At 39.1% G+C, this 24,594-nt stretch overlaps 2 protein-coding genes and 1 long non-coding RNA gene across 6 annotated transcripts; 1 reads left to right on the top strand and 2 right to left on the bottom strand.

Moving 5' to 3' along the window:
* Nucleotides 1-1,288: 1,288 nt before the first annotated feature.
* On the bottom strand, nt 1,289-1,900 carry LOC112804095 (uncharacterized). The gene is made up of 2 exons (XR_003202726.2): nt 1,773-1,900; nt 1,289-1,657 (listed from the first exon to the last, which is right to left on the bottom strand). It is a non-coding gene; the product is annotated as an uncharacterized lncRNA (long non-coding RNA).
* Nucleotides 1,901-2,927: 1,027 nt separating this feature from the next.
* LOC112800467 (peptidyl-prolyl cis-trans isomerase CYP65) lies at nt 2,928-8,506 on the bottom strand. Of its 4 annotated transcripts, none has more exons than XM_025842754.3 (13): nt 8,174-8,505; nt 7,489-7,524; nt 6,635-6,909; nt 6,492-6,554; nt 6,281-6,384; nt 5,608-5,699; nt 5,433-5,522; nt 5,266-5,341; nt 4,772-5,145; nt 4,347-4,603; nt 3,962-4,250; nt 3,401-3,508; nt 2,928-3,306 (listed from the first exon to the last, which is right to left on the bottom strand). In XM_025842754.3, the coding sequence occupies exons 3-13, from the start codon at nt 6,760-6,762 to the stop codon at nt 3,109-3,111; spliced, it is 1,779 nt and encodes a 592-aa protein (XP_025698539.1). In that variant the 5' UTR covers nt 6,763-6,909; nt 7,489-7,524; nt 8,174-8,505; the 3' UTR covers nt 2,928-3,108. The 4 variants fall into 4 exon arrangements, with proteins under 4 accessions (XP_025698539.1, XP_025698540.1, XP_025698541.1 ...); XM_025842755.3 differs by having other exon boundaries at nt 6,635-6,840; nt 8,174-8,493; XM_025842756.3 differs by lacking the exon at nt 7,489-7,524 and having other exon boundaries at nt 6,635-6,840; nt 8,174-8,506.
* Nucleotides 8,507-19,832: 11,326 nt separating this feature from the next.
* On the top strand, nt 19,833-22,096 carry LOC112803191 (uncharacterized). Its single transcript, XM_025846703.1, has 3 exons — nt 19,833-21,009; nt 21,098-21,187; nt 22,020-22,096. Exons 1-3 carry the CDS (start codon nt 19,833-19,835, stop codon nt 22,094-22,096), a joined length of 1,344 nt encoding a protein of 447 aa, XP_025702488.1.
* The last annotated feature ends 2,498 nt before the right edge of the window (nt 22,097-24,594 follow it).

The raw sequence follows: 24,594 nt of genomic DNA, 5'->3' as shown, positions 1-24,594 counted from the left end.
TGAACATATTTTGGATTAGCGTTTGAACGCATCTCGGATGCTCAGTATCCATTTTTTCACGTTATATGTATCTTGGGTACACTCAGATACACCAGTCGTGATTACATCATAAATTGAGTTCCGAATACCCAAAATATGCTCATTTTTTTATTCTTCTTCTAGTACTTAAAATGTGGTATGTTGTATATTTAGATAATTACTCTATATTTTATGAATTTTCGTAAATTTTATATTTATTTAATTTAAATAAAAAATTCCCATATTTGATGGTTATAGAAATAAAAATTGCAAGAATTTGATGAGTGGGAGCAGGCGTGCAAAAGTGCCAATTGGGATGAGAGAGAGAAAAGCTGCCGGCGTGAATGATCCTCATCAAACCCACTTATCATCTCTCATCACCACGTTCCTTGCCTCCTAATCCCTCTCCAAACACTGCCAAAATTCCCACCAACTTTATTTCTGCCCCCTTTTCTTTCTATACTATTTACATTTACATTTACATAATCCCATACCACATCATTGTGTCACTCTTATAATAATGTTGTACTCTAATACCAAAATGCACTCCTTCTCCAAGTTCTAGGGCATGCCTTCTTACTTTATCTGCACTACTACTACTACTACTCTTCTAAGAGTATTTCAATTTCATTCATTCTTTTATAACCACGCACTAATCCACCCTACCTACCTTACCTACATACCCCACTTCCTTCCTTCAAATTTTATTTCATGACCAAACCAACCCAACTATTCCTCTCATCCTCTACTTTACTCTTTGCTTTGTTTTCAGCCTCCCTATCAATAAGTCTATTCCCCCCTTAACACTTGTTACTTGTTACATTATAATAAAAGTTACTTCATCCTTTGTGGCCCAGACTAGCCTCATCACAAATTGACATCCCATTTCTTTTTTTAAGAAAAGAAAAAAACATCACGTCTCTGCTCTTATTGTATGACCTATATATTGTTCCTTGAGGGGGGTTTCGGTATGTCCACGTCTGATTTTTCTTTGGTTAGACATTATTGTTATTAATTAATATTATTAGACAGCGCCTTCGGTATAAACAACTTATCTTATTTTATTATTATGTTATGCCAATTGGTTATTAAGTAATTAATTAAGTTGAGGTGTGATCTTTTCTGGAAACTTGCAATGCGCCTTCTTTGGTTTTTCTTCATCAATCATTAGGGAAAATCCATGTTTGAACCCTTTGTTCCCCTGATTTTAAGTGGGCCTTCAAGTTCTTCTAGGCAATTGTTTTTGTCTTGAGAATTGCTACGCTTCTTATTAGATTGAATATAAATTTCTTTATGATTAAAGTTCATGTCCCATTCAATAATAACAGAACAATATAATAATAATAATAATAACAATAATAATGACTATACTCAAATAACATACTATTCTTTTTCCCTTATATACCCTCGGCCATTAATCTCGGACAGGATCAGACAGGTTATTGCACATACTGAATTCCATGGTCATACATATATAAATGGGAAAAAGGGTGCTTTCAGAAGCTTTTGCTTTTTTCCCTTTTCTTTTCTTGCCTCCTTACCAGTGAGTAGTGAGGGTGGGGTTGAGTGGGAACGGGTCCATTGTTTTGCTTTCCTACTCAACCAATTAAGCTAACAGTGTGCGAGGAGGACCTCCCTCCTAATTAAACCACAATCAATAGAACTATATTAATTAGATTAAATTATTTCATGAAATTAACCACAAACATTGCTACTAGTTAAACACCCTTATCAAACAGATGAGACACACTTACCGCTTAACTTGGCCACTTTTTCTTCTTTTTTTTTTTTCCTTTGTTGAGCGGAACCAATATACATATCCCATTTCTTTATATTGAAAGCTATATAACATTTAAAGGATATCATATGGTTGATATGTCACTTCCTCAATTATGCCACTAAACTACTAATTAGTTGTGGTTTGGACTCTAGAAGGGATTGAAGAACAAACATTATTTATAATTTTGGTATAGTATGTCACTTTCATAATTTACTACTTTAATCTTAAATACCACGAAGATAAGTTTCACAACTAATATTAAATTCATGGAAGCAAACCATTATTTGTTTATGAATTGGCATACTACTAATCACATCTACGTAAAATTTCCCGGATATATGTTATAACATATTTAGCAGTCATTTTTTGAAAGATATACTTTACGGTGTAACGATATTGCTCCATTGTTATAACACGATAAATAATATGATATCGTTTAACTGATAGAAGAATTAATTTGACTTACCATTATATTTTCCATGAACTAATATAACTAAAAAATTTTAAAAACTATTTTAAAAAACAGATTATCCTTACCATACAAATTTGAATATTAACCGTTACAATAAGTCTAGTCTCTTCTTCGTTCTCCACTGTATCAGTAGGGCACTGGCCCAGGCATAATCATAATTTTGTAAAATGTTCTCTATATTGTAATAATGATTTATGAACAGTTTGCCCCCTAAATATGAAGATGACAAATGTGGCATCCTTGAGTCTATGACACAAGTCAATGAAAAAGATGATTATATTCTGTTACACACACAAGGAAAACTGGCAAGGCTAGGTCATAGGTGACTAGATAGTTGTGAAGGACAACCTTAGCTGAATTTAGCACTCACGCCAGACAAGAATAGAAGAAATTCCCTGAACCCTGTAACCAAAAGTCGATCGGATCGTATTGATAACGCCCAACAGAGAGCAACAGTGTGGTTAAATCATTTACATAGTGGGGAAATTCGCATATCTGCCATGGAATAAAGTCGTCAATAAATTTTCTAATACACTCTTCTCTACTTATTCATACTGTTTGGTAAGCCAGCCAGTTGCGTCAATCAATCAAATCCAGATGCAACAGATCATGATTGCAACCTGCGATTTCCAATGAAGAGACAGAGGGAACACAAACTGGACAAAATGATTCTATTCTTGTAACTGATACACCTATTGTTATTGTACAAATCCTCAATTGGGATGCAATTAATATTTTTCTCTCACTTTCGTGTCAATTTTCCCATATGCAAAGATAATTGCTATAATAAATGATACCAGTTTCTTTATTCTTTACAAATGGTACAAGCTTTGGATTGTTACCATGCAGAAAAATCTTTAAATTCACCAGTGGCAGCTCCGGCTTTTCTTTTCTTGCCTACAACGGCTGTACTGGTTGTTGACTCGGGCTGTTGAGCAGTTCTGGCTTTCAAGTACTTGCCAACACCGCCACCAACCGTACCTCCAGATTCTAATGTTCCAGCTCCAGGATTGCTATACCATGATCCCACCTTACTCTAAATTATAAACAAGAAAAGAAACAAGTCCATGGGATTAGTCAACAAAAAACCTTAAAGAAATGAGAAAACACAACCAGTAAAAGGAACAAACATTATCTTCATCCTCGATCTTCTCTTTTTCTTTATCCTGCTCATCTTCCTCATCTGGTTCTGTATAAGGATTCACAAAAATTGTGACACTTGTTATCTTGATTTCTTCCTGAAAGACCCAAACAAAAAGTATTTAGAACATTATGAATTAAATGTATCACTCAGACGTTGCTCTGTAAGCTCAACTATTTAAACCATTGAATGCTTGGCACCGTTTAACAAACAAGTTCTTGAGTCATGACGAGACACAGCATTGTATTAATGAGATAGTAAAAGTATAAACCTCTGGTAAAGGGGAAGAATATTGTAATCCAACGTGATTTTAAGTTACAATGATATTTAGTACCCACTTTAGAGCGAAAATTCAATGCATGAAACCAAAGATGAATAGCTAAAAACATGTATGTACACAGTAGAAGAATATGCTTATTTTAAAGCTTATTCATATTTCTTGACCGTGTACTTTAGTTGAACAGGAATGCAGTTTATAAAATTAAAATTGGACCCAAGTAAAAAGCAGGGCAATCAATTGCATCGATACCAATACGAATACATGACTCACCAGGGGCCGATCATTATCATCAACGGGAACCTTTTCCATTGCTGCTAATGTAGTCAAGCCACCAACTACTGCTCCAAATACTGTGTGTTTAAAGTTTAAATGTTTTGCGGACTTGTACAAGATGAAAAACTGGGAACCATTCGTGTGTGGACCACTATTTGCCATGCTAACCACACCTCTTCCAGAATGAACTAATTTAGAGTTAAGCTCGTCTTTAAAAGGCTGTCCCCATATTGATTCACCACCTTTTCCAGTACCAGTAGGATCACCGCCTTGTATCATAAAATTCCTGCATATAGAGGATAGTAAGACATCATCATACTATGTGAGCCTTGATTTGGTCCAGGTAGAAAGAGAAATTCAAACAGAAAGGTTCTTGTCCTACCGAATGTTCCGATGAAAAGCAACTCCATTGTAATATCCACGTTCACAAAGAGTGATAAAGTTCTCACATGTCCTTGGTGTTATATCACAGTGCAGCTCAATGTTCAAATCACCGTGTGTTGTATGCAGTTGTACATATCCTTTCTTCTTTGGATTCTTCTCAACTTTCACATATTCAAAGTCATTTTTGGTAACCGGATCAAATGATGTTGAAGTGAATGACCGGGAAGCAGCTCCAGTAGTGTAACGGCTTTTCACCTAAAATAGAAAAATTGCAATTAAACGATGTTAACAATAGGGCATTGGTTAGACGCCCACTGGTCAGGTCCTTGCATCATGTAGTACACAGAAATGGTCATTAGATTATTCCTATGACCTCCCTAAATCTAGTAAGTGGTTATAAGGAGGTTCCATTGAGTAACTTACCAGCTTTGCATTCACTGCCTCCCTATCACCAGCCATGTGCATAGCTATTCTAGCAGCTGTTTTATCACTAGAAGAGGCTTTAGCAGCAGCTGCACTTCTTCCATGTACAGCAGCAGATGCAGCATCTACAATACTAAAAGCCTGGGGAGCTTTAGTCTCTCCATTTTGATCTGATTTGGAATCTTCTTTAACACGGGATCTTGCAGCTAAGATGGCAGCAAGTGCAGCAGCTCTTTCTTGTTGTGCCTTGCCACCACCTCCCCCATGCATTGCAGTTTCCTTTCCTTTCTCAGTTCCAAGCTCTAGAAGCATTTGCTTGATATCCCCCGACACATTTATGTTATAGGTTGGATCTGATCTCATTTTCTGTATTTCTGAGAAAATAAAATTGAAGGTATCAAACCTACTACTAATTACAACAATGAAAGCAGTGACATCATCATCAAATGATTTATAGTAGCTCACAAAAGATGAAGCTTCAGGCTGTAGCATACCTTCGTCGTCAATTTTCAAACTATTTTTGACATGATCAAAATCCAGCAGAACTTTCTTGTCAAGTGCATTAGGATTCTACAAAGATACACAAGAATTAACAAGATTTAAAAACAAGCCAATGAAAGACAAAAAAATGGATAAAGCAGTTTCATCCAAAACAACTAACCTGAATAGTTATAAGATCATCCTTCGTGAATGGCTCATCAGTGAGCAGCTCTTTCCAGTTTTTCGTTTTGATGTTTAATTCTTTAACAGCCTATTTTCCATAATTTACACCAATATAAAAACTATTTACGCAAGTAAACTAGCATTATAACAACATGGATCATATAAAAACAAACCTCATAGCAAAACACATTTCCTGTAGTCTTCACTGCGACAATATGTGTAAATTCAGTGAAAACTTTGTTTAGCACAGGACATTGATATTCTCCTGCAGAATAACAAAGAAATGTTAGTCAATAGTAACATATAGGAAACCCAACCAAGAAAACATTATATAGCCTACACCCCTTACCCACTCCTTCCCCAAACAACACAAACCATATTATCATGGGAGACTGCTTCAGCAATACAAAAGATCCACAAAAATACTAGCAAAATTATCTCAAAGAAAAATTCTGCCAGAGCTTAGTTGAATTTGCAAAAGCATTCACTTAGAAAACATTACTATGTAACATAACAACAATATCCACAAAGAGCGGAATGCACATACAAGTTTCTAATAATGATCAAACAATTAGAAGGAAACAGTCATTGTCATTTCCTATGTTCAACACCTCTCCAACAATGACGAACCAATGGGAACTTATTATATTTCAATTTGCAGGTTGAGTCACATACTTAGTATAAGAAGCAAGCAGATAAACCAAAATATTAATCTAAAGAAGAATCCAAAACTGCAAATCAATCATCCCAACGAAAATAAATCAACACAATTTGAAGAACGAACGAAAAGGAAAAGCAAACTAAATCCTATGAAACACTGAACCACAGCAGAGAAAGACAAAAAACCTTCAGAATTCTTGTGGAAAGTTAGTGGAATGAGATCTTCCTGCTTGAGGGGAGCTCCAGTGACGGGGTGTTTCCCATATTTAACAATATACGGGGTGATGTTCCTGCAACCAAATTGCAAACCCAATTTATTAGATTACAGCCAATTAAGTTTAGATTTTTTAAAAAAAAAAGGAAGTAAAAACACTTGCAATGGATTGCAGAAACTCACATAACATCGAAAACACTCCCATCAGCTGTGCACACCGGATATTCAAACGGAGTAAATGTAAGCCTGAATCGTTAAAAAAGTAAAAGGTGAAGAGATAATCATCGTGAAAGGAGGAAACTAAGAGTGAGAGGGAGAGTAGTTACGCGCAGCAATAGAAAGGAAGGCGTTTGAAGGAGGTGCGATTCTCTTTGGATTTGGCACCACCCCATTCGGTGGCCCACTCCGTTTTGGTGATGAACATCCTATCCTTGCTATGCTGCTTCTTCCCCATTGCGTCGTTTCTGAAATCACCTGCTACCTGCCTACCTAGGGTTTCTTAAATTTACCACCCTGTTTCCTTACTCTGCAGCTAGGAATGCACACACAGGAAGGTTGCGAGAACCAAACCGGTCAATGAACCGGTAAGATAACTGGTTCACTGGTTCAATGGTTCAACCAGTTTAATTAAATATTATTAAAATTCAACATATAATTTCAAATATTTAAATTCAATAATTTCTAACCTAATAAAATTCAATAATTCCACAATTCTACATAATGTTCTACCACCAAAAAAACATTAACAACCAAATTTTTAACTAAACACAAGCACTAATCATCGCTAATCAGTAATCATCAGAAAATCAGCAATTCAGAATAAGCAAATATCAACAAAATCAATATTATTAACTCAGCAACTGGGAGTTAAACCCAGCAGCTCACAATTAAGCCCAACTCCAACTCAGAATTGAACAAGCAAAAATAAATTGAAGATACCCCAATTCCAAACAAAATACAATCATTTATATCAGATGCAAGGAAATGCATTGATGCCACAAAGATATCCCATATAAACCTTTCGGGGTTGAGACCAAATATCAAAATAACATTGCCAGAAATAAATGAGATAGTATCTCCATTTATTCATCAAAAAAGGCACATTCTTTGAAGCCAGAGACATGCTTTAGACAGGAATTCCATCCCCTCTAGCCAAAGAGAGGTTGTTCCTAGTACTTACTAGAGGACTGCTACCAAGCATTCCATCTTCAATCTCCTACGGGTATAGAAAGATTAATGGCATTAAGAGCTACAAGGGAATTTTTTTTCAGAAAAAGAAAAGAACCATACATAGATTAAGAATTATAGGAAAATTTCCTTAAAGCATGTACAAATAGCTCTTGAGAATGATATCTTACAACTTCTAGCAGAAAACACATATTTAAACAAAATATATGGACTAAACTTTCAGCATGAGAAATAAATCATTATAAAATGCAGCAGAAACCATATCATTAAGTTGACTGTAGTAGAACCTTGTATGCAAAAAGCAAAGGTGTAATAATGGTGCTTATTATCAACATAAATAGCACCAAGTAAGATGAATCAAATGTGGCCACAACTTTCAAAGCAACTGAAACTTCAACCAACGATTGTAATTTTGAAGCTGCTTGGATCGTGCTAGTAATGATGGCAGGAAAGAAAAGTACTGAAATTGCCAATTTAATTATTTTGATTTATTACAACCAAATCATGAAAATATTCAGAAATGCATGTAAGAACTGGAAATCAAAGCATACAGAAAACAGAGGACCTATACGGAGACATATCGAAGCGTGAAATAAATGTTTTCAAAGTATATAACATCATAGACGAGATAAGACATCTCCTAACAGATAAAACATAAGAAAAAGTGGGGTGCATACATGTGCTATAGATGTAAAGCATTCAGCAGAGAGAGAGCACGAAGAGACGACGACCGGCAAGCCTTCGCGACGGCGACGCCACAGCGCGACTTTCTTGCGACGGCGAGGAGGGGGGTTTCGGCGGTGAATTTGAGGCTTTGAGCTCGACCTTGACGCCGAGAGAAGAGGAACGATGAGAAGAACCCGCAACAAGCGACGATGGCGAGGCTGCTTGCTGGAAGGCTGCGGTGGCTGAGGCTGCGGGACTAGGGTTCTTTACTTCAATTTCCAGTTTCCAGAGAGAAAGAGAAGAGTGGGACCGGGGCGTTTGGGGATAACTCATTAGTTTTTTTTTTTTTTTTCTTCTTTAAAGGTGAAAACGGCGCCGCTTTAGAATGGTTTATCGAACCGAAAACCCTTCAAAAACCGGTCGGTTTTGGCAGTTTATCGATTAACCGCCGTTCAGCCAATTCTATAACCGATTTTTTCAGACAATTTATAAGGCTAATTGAACCAATTTAGTGACTAATTTTCGGTTAAACCGATTGAACCGACAAATTTGGTTCGGTTTTTAGAACTAAGAGTCGCAACACGCAGCAACATATAGATATAAAACTGATAAAAAATATCAAAAAAATTAAACATAATTAAAAAATAATATTATAATTTAATGTCATTTTTTAGTAATTATTTATCTAAAAATGATTTTAACTAATATTATATAAATAATATTTATTTTATCAAAATCAATTTCGGTATAGAATTGCCAAACATCAATCATGTTGACCATAATTATCAGAATCAAACTGGTAATCAACCCGGTCATTAGATCGGATTACTGGTTCAATCAATAAATCACTGGTTTACCTAATTGATCCGGCCATAATTAAATAAAAATATAAAATTATAAAAATAAAAGTAAAGTAAAGCTTTTTGGTAGAATATATGCATTCAAGTTGATGTACATTTACATAAATAAACAGTGAGCTTATCTCATACAACATTTTGAGTATATTTATTGTTCATACCCTGACCCAACGCTAAGGTCCAGGTCCAAATGACATATCCAACCCACAAGGTTGGGCACCTCAGTACACCGACCTTCTCTTAAGAAGTCGGTGCTCCCCATGACTTGATCCAAAAAAGTCGGAAGCAGAGATTAGCTGGCAGATAATAATTGCCCCTAAAATCTCTCAATCTACTTCCAGGAGTCATATCGTAACCTCCCTAAGATAAAGGGACGGTTGTCCACCCTAAAAGGTGGAACTACTCCAATAGTGGTTATTGGTTCACCACTATAAATACACTGACACCCCTCAGGTATTCTAAGTCTCAATACTCTCTAGACCTGCTCACATCCTTGCTAACTTAGGCATCGGAGTGTCTTTGCAGGTACCACCTCCCCATTCTCTCACACGTACAAGTCAGACGGAGGCCCTAAAGGCGCAAACCCCTTCGAAGGCTTCCTTCCCCAGACGATTGGGCCAACCCAACGAGTCCAGCCCATTAATCTTCAGTTACCCAACGTAACATTGGCGCCGTTGCCGGGGACCCGAGAAATCAACCAGTAATGGCGGACAACTCACCAGAAGATGGTCATACAGCGTCTGATTCCGAACAAGAAAATCCAGATACCAGAAATAATGACGCAAACCCGACCCTTCACAAAGGAACCAACGACCAGCATAGAGAAGGCACCTCTGGCTTAAGAACCCAAAGGTAAATTCCTCGGAAGGACGAGAGTCCGGAAAGGAAGGGCCACCCCATGCAACCGAGCTAATGGGGCTGGTCCACAGCCACCAAGGTCGTTTGGAGCAACTGGAACAGGAACTAGAACGACAACGAGAGGCAGAGCGAAACCTCAGAGAAGAGATAGAATGACGAAAAGAGTTGGAAGAAAAACTCTTGAAGCTTGAATCCTCCCTTAAAAGTCGGAACTCCCGCGGCGACCGAGAAGAGTCGCCCTTGGGAGGAGAGGACCCGTTCAGTGAGGACATAATGAGGGCAAAAGTTCCAAGAAACTTCAAAAGCCTTGATATGAACATCTATGATGGAACCACAGATCCGAAGCATCACTTAAGCAATTTCAAAAGTCGGATGTATCTAGCTGATGCTTCTGATGCAACTCGCTGCAAAGCTTTCTCGACCACCCTGTCGAAAGCAGCTATGAAGTGGTTTGATAGCCTCCTTCCAAGATCGGTCACCAGCTTTGAGAACCTCTCGAAAAAATTCCTAATGCGGTTCTCTATCCAGAAGGATAAAGTAAAGCACGCGCCGAGTCTCCTAGGAGTTAAGCAGGAGGTCGGGGAACCTCTACGTGACTACATGGAAAGGTTCAACAAAGCGTGTTTGGAAATTCAAGACCTACCCACAGAGGCAGTTATCATGAGGATAGTAAATGGACTTAGAGAGGGCCCCTTCTCTCAGTCCACATCAAAAAAGCACCCAACCTCTTTGAGTGATGTACAAGAGAGAGCAGAAAAGTACATCAATATGGAGGAAAATGTCAGACTACGGGAGCCCAGCTGGCGATAGGGGCCTCCTCACTCAGCAAAAGAGAGAGAAAGGGAGCCCAAGAAAAAAGAGGAGGTCGGCCCCGACAGGCCGAGGAGATATCACTCCTATACTCCTCTAAAAGTCTCCCTAGTGGACGTATACAGAGAAATCTGTAATATTGAAAGGTTGTCGCCTCCTAGACCCATCAAAAACAAAAGGGAGGAAGTCGCGGCGACTACTGTGAGTACCATAAGATGATGAAGAAAGCGAGAATCCCAGAAAAAGAAAGTCGCCTTGATAGATATCTCATGGAAAGGTCGGAGAATCCCAGAAAAAGAAAGCGAGATGATGAAGACAGAAGAGACCCACCACTACAAACCCCCGAGAGACACAAACATATGATCTCTGGAGGATTCGCAGGAGGGGGCTCACTAAATCATCTTGCAAAAGACACCTGAAGCGAGTTTATCAAGTTGGAAACGAATCTCTCGATCTCCCAACCATCTCGTTCACCAAAGAGGACGGGCAGGGGATCATGCCCGGGCATGACGACCCGGTGGTGATAACCATGATTATGGCAAATGCCAACCTCCACAGGACCTTGGTGGACCAAGGGAGTTCGGCTGATATACTTTTTAAGCCCGCATTCGACAAGTTAAGGTTGGATGAAAGGGAGCTAAAAGCTTACCCGGACACCCTATATGGACTAGGAGACATGCCGATTAAGCCACTGGGATACATCCCCCTCCACACGACCTTCGAAAAGGGGGAAAATTCCAAAACTCTGAGCATCGACTTTATCGTCATCGATGTCGGGTCAGCGTATAATGCCTTAATCGGCAGGACTACGTTAAATCGGCTCGGAGCGGTGGTGTCAACCCCTCACCATTGCATGAAATTTTCAACACCTAAGGAAATAGCGACGGTACGAGGAGACCAGAAATTGGCAAGAAAATGCTACATTGAAAGCTTAAACCTCTGAGAAAAGAGCAAGGAAGTTCACACCATAGAGCTCGGGGGAATAAAAGCTAGGGAAGAGCTGCGACCACAACCGGGTGGAAGAACCGAAGAGGTTCAAATCGAAAAAGAGGAAGGAAAAAACACCAACATAGGGGCCAACCTAGACGGAGATTTGAAACAAAGGCTGATAAAGCTCCTGCGAGATAATTCTGACCTCTTTGCTTGGAAAGCTTCTGACATGCCAGGGATAGACCCTCAGCTCATGTCCCACAAGTTGTCAGTACACCCCGGATCATGACCCGTACAGCAGCGTAGGCGCAAGCTCGGAACAGAACGAGCTCAGGTGGTGGAAGAGCAAGTACAAGCCCTCTTGGAAGCCGACTTCATCCGAGAGGTCAAGTACCCGGCATGGCTAGCAAATGTAGTGCTAGTCAAAAAGCAAAACGGCAAGTGGAGGATGTGCGTCGACTACACCGACCTAAACAAAGCATGCCCCAAAGACCCATATCCACTTCCTAGTATTAACACCCTAGTAGACGCAAGCTCAGGGTATCAATACTTGTCGTTTATGGATGCTTACTCGGGATACAACCAAATCCCAATGTACAAACCAGATGAGGAAAAAACTTCATTCATCACACCTAGAGCAAACTACTGCTATGTGGTGATGCCATTTGGATTAAAAAATGTCGGGGCCACATATCAAAGGTTGATGAATAAAGTGTTCGCTCCCCACCTTGGGAACTTAATGGAGGTCTACGTAGATGACATGCTGGTGAAAACTAAGGAGGAAACCGACCTCTTGACAGACCTCTTGCAAGTTTTCAACACCGTAAGGTCTCATGGGATGAGACTAAATCCCACAAAATGTACTGTTACGGTGGAGGCAGGAAAGTTTTTAGGGTTCATGCTAACACAAAGGGGAATCGAAGCAAACCCCGATAAGTGCAAAGTTATCTTGGAAATGAAAAGCCCGACTTGTCTGAAAGAGGTCCAACAATTAAATAGAAGGCTTGCCGCCCTTTCCAGATTCCTGGCGGGATCGGCACTAAGATCCCTTCCACTATTCTCCCTACTAAGAAAAAGATGCCAGTTCGAATGGACTCCGGAATGCGAAGAAGCTTTCCGGGAGTTCAAAAAGTTCTTGAGCCAGCCTCCAATCCTGACCCAACCCGTGGTCGGGGAAGAGCTCGTCCTATACCTGTCAGTAGCTGACAGAGCTATAGCAGCAGCCCTAATACGGGAAGATGAAGTCGGGCAGCATCCTATGTACTTCACCAGCAGAGTTCTATAAGGCCCAAAACTAAAGTATCAAAAACTTGAAAAGTTTGCATACTCCTTAGTAGGAGCCTCACGCCGATTACGACCGTATTTCCAAGCACACACGATAAAAGTCCGAACGAACCATCCCATGAAGCAGGTCCTTCAAAAGACAGACATTGCAGGAAGAATGGTTCAATAGGCAATAGAATTCTCCGAGTTCGACTTGAAATATGAAGCCTGAACGGCAATAAAAGCTCAATGCCTCACCGACTTCCTAGCAGAATACGCGGGAGACCAAGAGAAGAAATCTACTACATGGGAGTTATATGTAGATAGGTCCTCCAATAAAGTCAGAAGCGGGGCAGGCATAATATTGGTCAGCGAAGGGGGAATGCAAATCGAAGTTTTCCCCAAATTTGAATTCCTAGCCTCCAATAATCAGGCAGAATATGAAGCCTTGATTACAGGGTTAAAGCTGGCAGAAGAAGTCGGTGCAACCAAAGTAATTATATTCAGCGACTCTCAAGTGGTGACCTCCCAAATAAACGGAGAGTATCAGGCCAAAGATCCCACCATGAAAAAATACTTGGACAAAATCTTGGAGTACCTTAGGTGCTTTGAAGAGACCGAGGTAAAGCATATAACTCGGGACTTCAACAGCAGGGCAGACGCCCTCTCCAAGTTAGCAAGTACCAAACCAAGAAGGAACAACAGAAGCCTGATTCAAGAAACTCTCCCTGAACCCTCCGTGGACAAAACGGAGGCTGTTCAAGACGTCTTTGAAATCACCAGGTTAGACCTCGGGTGGATGAAGCCCTTAATCGAATACCTAAAATTCGACATCTTCCCCAAAGAAGAAAAAGAGGCCAAGAAAATCTGGAGAGAAGTACAAAATTACACGCTGGTGAAAAATATCCTCTATAAAAGGGGGATATCAACACCACTACTAAAGTGCGTCCCGACCTCCAAGACAACCGAGGTGTTAGAGGAGGTGCTCAATGAAATCTGCGGGAATCATCTTGGAGCAAGGTCGTTGGCTAGAAAAGTGATCCGAGCTGGATTTTACTGGCCGACCTTGCAAAAAGACTCTACGGAATTTGTGAAAAAATGCCAACCATGCCAAATGCGTGCAAACTTCCATGTAGCCCCTCCCGAGGAGCTCATTACTATAACTTTCCCATGGCCTTTCGCAAAGTGGGGATTGGACTTGCTAGGACCATTCCCATAAGCTGCGGGGCAAGTAAAATATCTAATAGTGGGAGTGGATTACTTCACAAAGTGGATAGAAGCAGAACCATTGGCCACCATCACCACTCAGAGAAGTCAGAAGTTTCTCTACAAGAACATCATCACCAGATATGGGGTACCCCACTCCATCACCATCGATAATGGCACTCAATTCACCGACTCAACCTTCAAAAACCTGGTAGCCAGTATGAAAATCAAACATCAATTTACATCGGTAGAACATCCACAAGCAAATGGACAAGCCGAGGCAGCAAACAAGGTCATACTAGCAGGGCTGAAGAAAAGGTTACAGGACGCAAAGGGAGTCTGGGCCGAGGAACTCCCGCAAGTACTTTGGGCTTATCAGACCACACCTCAGTCTGCCACAGGAAAAACACCCTTCCGACTTGCTTATGGCATAGAAGCCATGATACTGGTGGAAATCAACGAGCAAAGCCCAATGGTGAACTTCTACAACGAAGTTGGAAATATAAAGGGACACAAAGAAGAACTTAAACTACTCCCTGAAGTCCGAGAACGAGCTCATATTAGAGAAGCAGCATTGAAACAAAGGATGACGAACAGATACAACCAAAAAGTCATTCGAAGGAGCTTCGCCCCAGACGACTTGGTTTTAATTAGAAATGACATAGGAGTCAACAAGTCTTGGGAAGGAAAGCTCGCTGCTAATTGGAAGGGACCGTACAAGATCAGTGAGGTCTTAGAAAAATGTTATTACAAGGTGACGACTTAAATGGCACCGAGCTACCTAGGTCGTGGCATGCTTGTAATATGAAAAGGTACTACAGTTAAAAGCGAACTCTACTCCCTGATGTACTCTTTTCCTAACTTCATGATTTTTTTCCAAAATAAAAGGATTTTTTCTAAAGAGGAGCTTTTAACGAGGCATCACAGTAGAGACTAAGGGGTCATAAACAACCCAAAATCCTTAGTAGCAATAAAGTATCTTTGCAAATAAATAAAGATCTTTTACAAATATCTCTTATAAATTCCTTTTCGCTTTCTACGAAATGCACCGACTTAAGCTCGACAAAGCGTTAAATCCCATGAACCGACCTAGATGGTCGTCAGGATAAAACGACGAGGTACAAGTCGGTGTAAAGAGGTTATAAAGTCGATCATGAACAAACTTGGAAATTAACTGACTAACAAGTCGGAAATTCCGAGAAACAAAGAAATGCATCGCAAAAATAACCTAAGTTATAAAAACTCAATATATCAAAAAATTGAGCACAAAGAATACCAAAAAGAGATCAGAAAACCCATAGAAAGCACTAAAGACTGTCCCAAGCCTTCAAGGAAAATTCGAGAAAAACTTAGAAGAAGGACAGCCAGCCAAAAAAAAAGGAGTTTTTCAAAACAAAAGATCAAAAAAGGGTTTTTTTGAAACCTAAAACAGAAAAAGCATGCATACAACCAACAAAAGTAACTTAAACCCTTGTCCAAAAAAGGGTATTTCTAAATATTTTGTTTACGGCCATAAAAGGCCAAGAAAGTGTCAACAACATACCACAACAACATAAAAATAAATAGTTTAAAAAAGAGGGGACCTACAGTCAGGGTCCCCATATAGCCAAAGATAATTTTTCTTAATTCGGAAGGGCGTCACCACCAGAACCCGAAAGAGTAGTCGGAGCACCACCAGAGTCAGGGAGAAAAACATGCATAGGAGTCGGAGGGGAAGTCTCAGGAGCCTTGGAAGAACTCGGAGCATCATCTGGTCAGGGAGGGGATTCTATGATTCTCTAACCCCGAGTTTTCAACTCGGATTCAGACACAGGTCGGGGAGGAGATATAATGGCCCATCGATTACAACATTATCCGGATCCAAAGGTGAGAGATCCAGGTCGGGAGCTATAACCCCGACCTGCTCATTAAAAACCCTCCACGCCTCCTTGGATCCCTCGGCAATGGAGTCCTCCAAATCCGCATAAGCGTCCCGAGCTCTTACCAGATGTTTTTTGACCTCCACAAGGTCCTGGAACAAGCTTGAATAGCTCTGCTCCGCCTTCTTCCGTAGACTCTCCGCCATAGAGCATCGGCCCATCAACCTCTCCCTCTCCTTCCGGAGATTATCCCTCTCTTCTCTCAGCTTAGTGACCTCCTCCTTCAGGCTCCTCTCAGCCTCCTGATACAAAAGAATCCTCCCCTCCAACTCTTCAACCCTCTGGGATGAACCCAAAGAGCTAAGGGGAATCTTCTCAAAAATATCAAAAAACTTGGTGCACACCCCACCGCCGTGATACTCTCATGAGCCAGAATAGTAAGGTAGTTTCGAAGAGAAACATCACCCATACTTATATGAGTATAAGGATAGATATGCTCCCAGATAAATTGAGGCGCATCCACCTTGGCCTCACCTTCAAAAGGAGAGCCAGACTCTAAATCCTTGCGCTTTTTCTTTTCTGGCTCAGGAGAAGGTCGGGAAGAAGGGGGCGAAAGAGAAGAGGCCGAGGAAGAAATAACAATAGGTCGTGAGTAAGGGACTGTCGAGAGAGAAGAGAGACGAGGCTAGGGTTTGGGGGGTTCCTTCAGATTAGGGTTTCATTCAACCTGTCGGGGGGGGCTGAAACGACCCCGTTTTCCAGGTTTTTTAAAAGAAGAAGACACGGACCGGGTTAAACTAACCAGCTGGGTCAACGGTTTAACTGAAAATTGACCCGGTCAAACCGATTTCCAATGGGTCCAATGATTATCCAGTTCGACTAGTGACTCGGTCCGGCCGTCTGACTATGTGACCGAATTTTTGGTCGAACCGGTCAGGTTAAACCGAATTTGATAACTATAAACTCACTTCCACAGTTATCAGAATCAGACCAGTAATTAATCCGGTCATACAATCGGGTCATCGAATTACTGGTTTAACCGATGGGTACCCGGTCAACCCAGTCATAATAAAATAAAGACAAAAATTTATAAAAGTAAAATTAAAATTAAAAGTTAAAATACATGTCTTCACAAACATAAAAACAAGTATCAATTCTTATACATAACTATTGATATAAAAAGAGATAATAAATTAATCATTAATACAAAATACTTTCTCAATTTAAATAAACAAGTGAGAATAAAATTCATTTGATAATGCTTGTTCTTGAGATGGTGGTATTTCTGATAGTATTTGTGACGAAGATATTTTTTAAATTCTAGTAAAAAAAAGAACAAACAAAAAATTTTATCTTAGCAACAATTTTTAATAACAAATTCAGTTCATCGATAATTATCAACAAAATTTTTTTTGTTAAGTGATTATTTCAACACAAAAACAAATTCAAAATTCAGTAATGATAGTTATTAATAAATTCAGATAATTTTTAGCAACAAAAAATTTAACTAAATAATTATTCAGCAACACAACAATAAATTCAACAAATTCAAGCCAGTCAGAAATTTATAAACACTATAGGCCGACCATAATCTTCCTTATGAAAACTAGAGGGCTATGTTTATTAATTATTATGAAAAAGTAGAATGGATGCGTTTGTTTACTCTTGGCGTCATAATTTTATTTCCACTAATATTAAAGACAACAAAGGTAATGCTTGGAATTGTTGCTTCACATATGGTAATTTTAATGAGATCCTGAGCCAAGGAAAAAATGGGCAAGCAACTGAAGCCTAAAGTCCAAATCGAAGAGTTCAGAGAATTTGTTCACAAAATTGCACTTATGGATTTGGAGCTAAAAGGCAACAAATTCACATGGTTCAGCAATTCAAGAGAAGTTTTGTCACAAGAGAAAGGCTTGATAGAGCTCTTGTGAATTGAAAATGGAGAGAGATGTTTGAAAGTGCATCACTAACGGCCTTGTCAGCAATCTCATATGACCATTGCCCTCTTATTCTCAAGTTGAAGTCGGAACAAAGGAGTCAAAAATTGTCTAAATATGAAAACTTTTGGGATGACACTGAGGGCTGCAGTGACACCATAAAAAAGGGGTGGGGCTCACAAGATTGCAATGGAGAAGAATGGGAGGATTTGTCAAAGAGAATAAACAATTGCAAGAAGGAGCTCATGTCATGGAGCAAGACACGTTCAAAAGGGCAGACTAGAAAATCAACAAATGGAAGATTAAAATCCAAAAACTAAAATACTGCGCATACACTAGAGCAGCAAAAACAAATTTTGGAAGCCAAACAAGCTATTGCCGCATTATGGAAATAGGAGAAAAAAATACTAGGAAGAGAGCAAGAGTTAAGGTAGTGTTTGTTTTGACATATTGGGACAGAGGTTGGGAGACTGAGACTCAATATCATATTTATTGGCTTAGAGACTAATACTAAAATTTTAATTTCTGTCTTCAAAATTTTCGTATTTCAGTACCTTTAAAAAATGGGAACACAGGAAACAAAAATTTTTAATGACAGACAGTGTTTTGAAATGGCGGTTATAGCGGCGCCATAACGGTATAGCATGGCGGGTTTTGACCCTGCCGCCATTCACCGGACGCCGCGATGGGGTTATAACAGGGGGCGCCATGGCGGTCGCAATTGCGGTGGCGCCATGGCGGGATGCAATGAATATGGCGGAAATAGCGGGTTGTTTTAGGTTTTCCAGAAAAAATTGAGGGTAGTTTGGGTAATTTAATAAACCTAAGTCAGATCCCACTAACCACTAACCTTAATTTTCAGCCCCTCACTCATAACTCCTTCCTTTGCCTCTTGTTCAAAAAAAAATTCCCTCTCTTTGTCTCTATGCTCTCATCTCTGCAACCCAGAATTCCCTCTCTTTGTCTCTGTGCTCTCATCTCTGCAACCCAGATTTCTTCACCAGCCCTCATCCATCGCCGCCGTCAGTCGCGCCGCCCGTCGCGCCGCCCAACGCGCCGCCCGTCTCTGTTCTCTCAACACTGCTGCTCATCACCTTTTGACACTGTTGGTTCGTGCCCCTTTTTCTCTGCTAGTCTGCTCCTATCTTTTTCTTTCCTCTCTTCCCTGCTACCCATTCTTTCTCAATAATCAGTGACAGTGTTAAACTTCTCCTCCTCCATTTTTTTGTATTCAGTATACAATGTCCACTTCTAGACAAGCCCTTGATTCTAATGTTCCTACCCCTGCCTCTGCTGGTTCCACTGTTGGTGCTGCCCCTGTTGGTCCTGCTCCCGCTGCTCCTATCCGTTCTAATAGAGTGACCCAGGCTGGAAATATATTAGTACAGTAGAAGAAGGAAATACCAATGACACCGTATGTACTTTTTTTGGAAAAATTATGAAAGGATGCATCACACGGGAAAAAGAGCACTTAATGATCAAGCCTGGAAACGTTGCTGGATGTAAAATGGTTCCAAAAGATGTTATTGCTGAATTATGGGAGTATTACCATAAAAAAATAGAGGAAGACAAAGTGCCACCCCGGGAAGCACCGAAGAACAGAGTGTCAATGCTAGGGAACTTGACTTAGAGAGTTTTGGGGTTCGAATTGTCGGAGGAAGATGCTCAAGGGATTGATGAACCTTATAATCCAGCTCCAATGGCAGCAGCCAGAGGGGGTGCAAGTAGTGCTAGAGGGGTGCAACTAGCATGAGAGGTCCAATGGACTTGTTTGTTAGAAAACCTAAAACTGCCATTGCAAGAAACAAAAGAGAGAAATTGAGGCAGTAGAACATCAAGGAAGTATGTAATAAGGAAGCAGTTCGTAGAGTTCATCGATACATAGCACAGTGGTTCTACCAAGCTGGGATTCCATTGAACCCGGTAAAGTTGAAGAGTTTTCAAGAAATGTTGTGGGCTGTTGGAAGCTTTGGTCCCAATTTACCTACTCCCAGTTATCATGCTCTAAGGGTTCCACTGCTTAATGAGGAGTTGGATTACACCAAAGGATTGTTGAAGGGTCATAAAGAGAAATGGGAAAAGTATGGTTGCTCTATTATGTCAGATGCTTGGACGGATAAAAGGCAAAGGAGCAATATTAATTTTCTTGTAAACTCTCGAGCTGGGACAATGTTTTTGAAGTCTATTGATGCTTCTAATTATGTGAAGACTGGTGAGAAATTATTTGAGCTTCTTGATGATGTTGTCGAGGAAATTGGTGAGCACAACGTTGTTCAAGTTGTAACTGATAATGGGAGTAATTATGTTCTTGCTGGTAAGTTGCTGATGGAGAAAAGGCCAAATTTGTTTTGGACTCCTTGTGCTGCCCACTGTTTGGATTTGATGCTTGAGGACATTGGGAAGTTACCATTAATTCAAAAAACCATAAAAAGGGCCATTTCATTGGTTAGCTTCATTTATAGTCACTCTAGCACGTTAGCTATGTTGAGAAGCTTCACAAATGGCAAGGAGTTGGTAAGGCATGCAGTCACCCGATTTGCCACTTCATTTCTCTCTTTGGAAAGGCTTTATGAGGAGAAAGGAAATTTGAGAAGAATGTTCACCTCGGATGAATGGGCAAAGAATAAGTTGTCAAAGGAGGCAAAGGGGAGGGAGACAACAAAGATTGTTATCATGCCCTCTTTTTGGAATCATGTCAAGTACACCCTTAAGATTTTGGGCCCTCTTGTTCGGGTGCTTAGACTTGTTGATGGAGAGAAGAAGCCACCAATGGGATATATTTATGAAGCAATGGAGAAGGCAAAGGAATGCATCATGAAAACATTTCTTAATGATGAGAGCAAGTATAATGATGTTTTTAAAATCATTGACAACAGATGGAATTACCAACTTCATCGTCCATTGCATGCAACCGGTCATTTTCTAAATCCCGAGTTGTTTTATGACAACCCTCGGATTGAACTGGATTTAGAAGTTACAAAGGGATGGTTTGAGTGTATCACTAGATTGGTGCCAAGTCAAGCTGTGCAACAGAAGATATTGGAGGAGCAAGCACTATACAAGGCCGGCTATGGACTTTTTGGATCAGATTTTGCAAAATCTCAAAGGAAAAAGATTTTACCCGGTAAGATTGTTATAAATTTTACAAAGCTTTATAAATTTAGTTCGGTTAAACTATTAAAGGCTTAGATAAATTTATTTTAATTTTATAGCATTTTGGTGGCGGACATATGGGCATGAAGCTCCAAACATGCGAGACCTTGCTATCAAGATCTTGAGCTTGACTTGTAGTGCTTCTGGATGTAAGCGCAATTGGAGTATATTTGAGCACATTCATACTAAGAAAAGAAATAGGCTTGATCATGAAAGGATGGAGAGTTTGGTCTTCATAAAGTATAACTAACAACTCATCGAGAGGTACAACCTTAAAGATGAAGTTGACCCTATTGAACTCAATGATATTGATGAGTGTAATGAGTGGTTAGTGGGAGAAATTGGGACTGCCACCTTTCGAGATGATAGTGTGGATGATGATGCTGATTTCGTTCATCAAGATGATAACACTTTAAGTTGGAACCTTCTTTTTGAAGCAATGGAAGGACATGATCCTATAACAAATACTAGAAGACAACAAAAAAAAAAGAAAAGAACCTGCAACTGCAAGAGGTGGTGCAAGGGGTGGACCAAGTGGGTCTAAGGCTTCAAAAAAAGGAAAAGAAAAGGCAGTAATTGTGGAAGAGGAAGAACCAAAATTTGAAGATGAAGAGGATTCTGAAAATGAAGAAGAACAAGAAGAGGAGATTCAATTCAATGATACCGAATCAGAGGATGATGAGGGAGCAGAGGGACATGATAATAATCGTGTTAATTTGGATGACTTTGATGAGAGCTAGAATCTAGATGGTCTATAGTTTTTATGTTGTGTCTTCTATTTTATGGCTTGCTTATGACTTTTGAGTTATGAACTTATGATTTGAACTTGATGTTATGTTTATTTGCTAAATTTGCTACTATATTTGCTATATTAATTGGATGTTTTATGACTAGAAAGTTGCTTATATAGATAGATTTTATAGTTTATTATATTTGCAATTTTTCTGCATGTTTTTTTGTACATATATGTGTATTTTTTAGGTAATCCGCCATTTTCGCCATTTTCCGCAATGCCATCCGCTATAACTTTATGGCGGATTTTTGGCTCACCGCCATGAGCTGCCATCCGCAATCAAAAACTATAATGACGGAGACTGAAACTTTAATAATATTTTATACCTAAAATACTCCCATTTTAATTAATTAATTTTAACTTTACTCTTTGTGTAAATTAAATTAAAATTTCATTCTTATTTCAATTTGTGTCTCCTACTTTACACCAAACATAGCACTGAGACTTATTTCAGTCTCAATTTCTTAGTCTCTATCTTTCAGTCTCAATCTTTCTGTCTCTATCTCTCTTTTAAACACTATCTAAATGGTTGAAGAGAAGAGAAAAAAAATACAATCTTTTTTTATGCTACTATCCAAAGAAGAGACAGAAATAATATTAATAAAATTAAAGATGCTTCATGCCAATGGATTCAAGAACAAAGGGAAGATCTTAAATCTTATTGAATACCAGTACTTAGAATTATTCAAAACAGGGGGAAGAAAAGACACGGGGGGTATCATCACCAAAATTCCAAGGGTTAAAGATGATATGAAGTTATGAACAATGTACATCCCTTCTAGAGCTTCTCTAAACAATAAAAAAAGGAACCAAGAAAGAGGTTGAAGGCATCTGGCAGAAAATTTTCAACCAAATAAAACCAAGTCCTCAAAATATTCTAACATTTGCCAGACTCATAGAAGTAGAATACATAGAAAGCATAGATCAATCAGAGCAATTGTAATATCATACCATACAGTCTTACGTTTAAGCCGTAAAGCAGTGGTAGCAAAGTATTACGACTTCTGAAAAAATACAAATATAGATATAATTGAAAGGAAATTGTAACTAGGAGTCTTGAAGAAAAAGCTAAACAAGAATGTAACAGAAAATCGCAATTACACACGTTCAAATAAACATAAAACAGATAAACCAGATCGAAAGAAAGGGTAAAACATATATAAAGACCAGAGTTCTAAAATATACACATATCGAGTTCTAGGCTTAACCTGCGAAACTAAGGCTGGTTAGAGTATACATATATATATACAACCCAAAAGTATCCCAAAAGATAAAAATACAAAATTTGTTTCTCCAAGTCATCTCTAAGAGGGACAAACATACAAGTTATATACAGAGGAGAACATAACTACAAATATACAATCTAAATACAAAAAATAAAGGCCCAAATATAGTTCTTTGCTTCCAAAGGATATCCAGTATTCTCAATGAGGTGTCTCTTGATTTGCATCTGAAAAACACCAGAATATATATGGAATGGGAACCAGGGGTTCTCAGTATGGTAAATGTGCCCATATAGATAATATATAAGGCCCTGGAAAAGCTAGAGGCATTCCTAGAACTCCGACACTCAGAATCAAACTTAAAATTTGTTTCTAAAACAGAAATCTTGGGAATCTATCTAAGGGATTCTAGTTCTAATCTAACTATTCACTTTTCATTTCCTTCACATCTCCTAAACACCGGGTGGAATAACCCTCGTCAAGTCTCCACCATATGAGAGATTTCTCAGATACAAACACAAACAAAACAGACAAGAAAAACACATATATAGATAGCACTTACAGCAAATAGGACAAGTAGTAGTTAATTGCAGTCAAACAATTAGGCAAGCCAAAACAAAACATACAAATGCATCTGATGTACGCCTGTCCTGTAGCTGATAAGTCTCATCTGTCGGTTATATAGCCAAATCCAACATGTTCGGTATCTACCCCAGACATTGTCTCTTTGTTGCGCATAATTTTCTCAGCATATCGGCTGACTGTTAGAGTGAGAGTACCCTATCACCATTAGAGAGAATATGTGCCTCGTCACCATTAGAGGGAATATGTGTCCTGTTATATATCATTTACAATCAAAGAGAATTCATAAACATATTCATCATCAATCATCCTCACCTCTCATTATCATAATCATTCTTATCATATTTGTTGAGTTTGGAAAACTAATATTAAACTAAAATGATGAACAAATATTATTAAAAAATTATTAAGTGTTTATTAAAATATTACCAATTGGTTGTTTAATATATTTAATCAAGTGTGAAGGAAATAAAAAGAAACAAGTTGGCCCAAAGAACAAATGTCGAAAGCCCAAGTCAATACTCTATTTTGTCCATCATAACCAAGTCAAACCCCATCAAAAATCTTTGATCCAAAATAAAAGAAAAGAAGGAAATGACCAAAATTCTTCAAAGCACTTTTCGGTTACCTACTCCCCTGGTTCAAGAAAATTAATTCCTAAGTTCCAATTCATTTTTAATTTCCTTGAAACTTCTACCGAAAGCCATCACTTCTTTCTTCTTTCTCTTCCCTCTCTTGCATCGGTCAGATCAACCAAAGATGAAGAAAGAAGAAAATGGAAAGCACAGAAGAAAGGTTATGAAGAAAAGCAAAAGGGGTATTGCCAAAATCAAGTAAGAAAGAAAGGCTACAACCAAGTAGCTAATCTCACTAGGTCAAAGCACATCAAAAGTTTCGTTCCTCACTTGTGCTACGCCGAGGAACCAAGAAAAAAGCTACAAGGTCTTAAGCACAGAAG

Source organism: Arachis hypogaea, chromosome 5 (genome assembly GCF_003086295.3).
Source record: "Arachis hypogaea cultivar Tifrunner chromosome 5, arahy.Tifrunner.gnm2.J5K5, whole genome shotgun sequence".
Lineage (NCBI taxonomy): Eukaryota > Viridiplantae > Streptophyta > Magnoliopsida > Fabales > Fabaceae > Arachis > Arachis hypogaea.
This window is presented reverse-complemented; position numbering and strand designations above follow the sequence as displayed.

Bases quoted from the DNA above. Each gene is read 5' to 3' on its own strand.
- LOC112803191 (XM_025846703.1), top strand. From the start codon at position 19,833: ATGTTGTGGGCTGTTGGAAGCTTTGGTCCCAATTTACCTACTCCCAGT. The intron at 21,010-21,097 runs GTAAGATTGTTA...TTAATTTTATAG, and splicing joins AAGGAAAAAGATTTTACCCG to CATTTTGGTGGCGGACATAT. The intron at 21,188-22,019 runs GTAAGCGCAATT...TGTATTTTTTAG, and splicing joins GACTTGTAGTGCTTCTGGAT to GTAATCCGCCATTTTCGCCA.
- LOC112800467 (XM_025842756.3), bottom strand. From the start codon at position 6,762: ATGGGGAAGAAGCAGCATAGCAAGGATAGGATGTTCATCACCAAAACG. The intron at 5,523-5,607 runs GTTTGTTTTTAT...TATGGAAAATAG, and splicing joins GAAATGTGTTTTGCTATGAG to GCTGTTAAAGAATTAAACAT. The intron at 5,342-5,432 runs GTTAGTTGTTTT...GTATCTTTGTAG, and splicing joins ATGATCTTATAACTATTCAG to AATCCTAATGCACTTGACAA.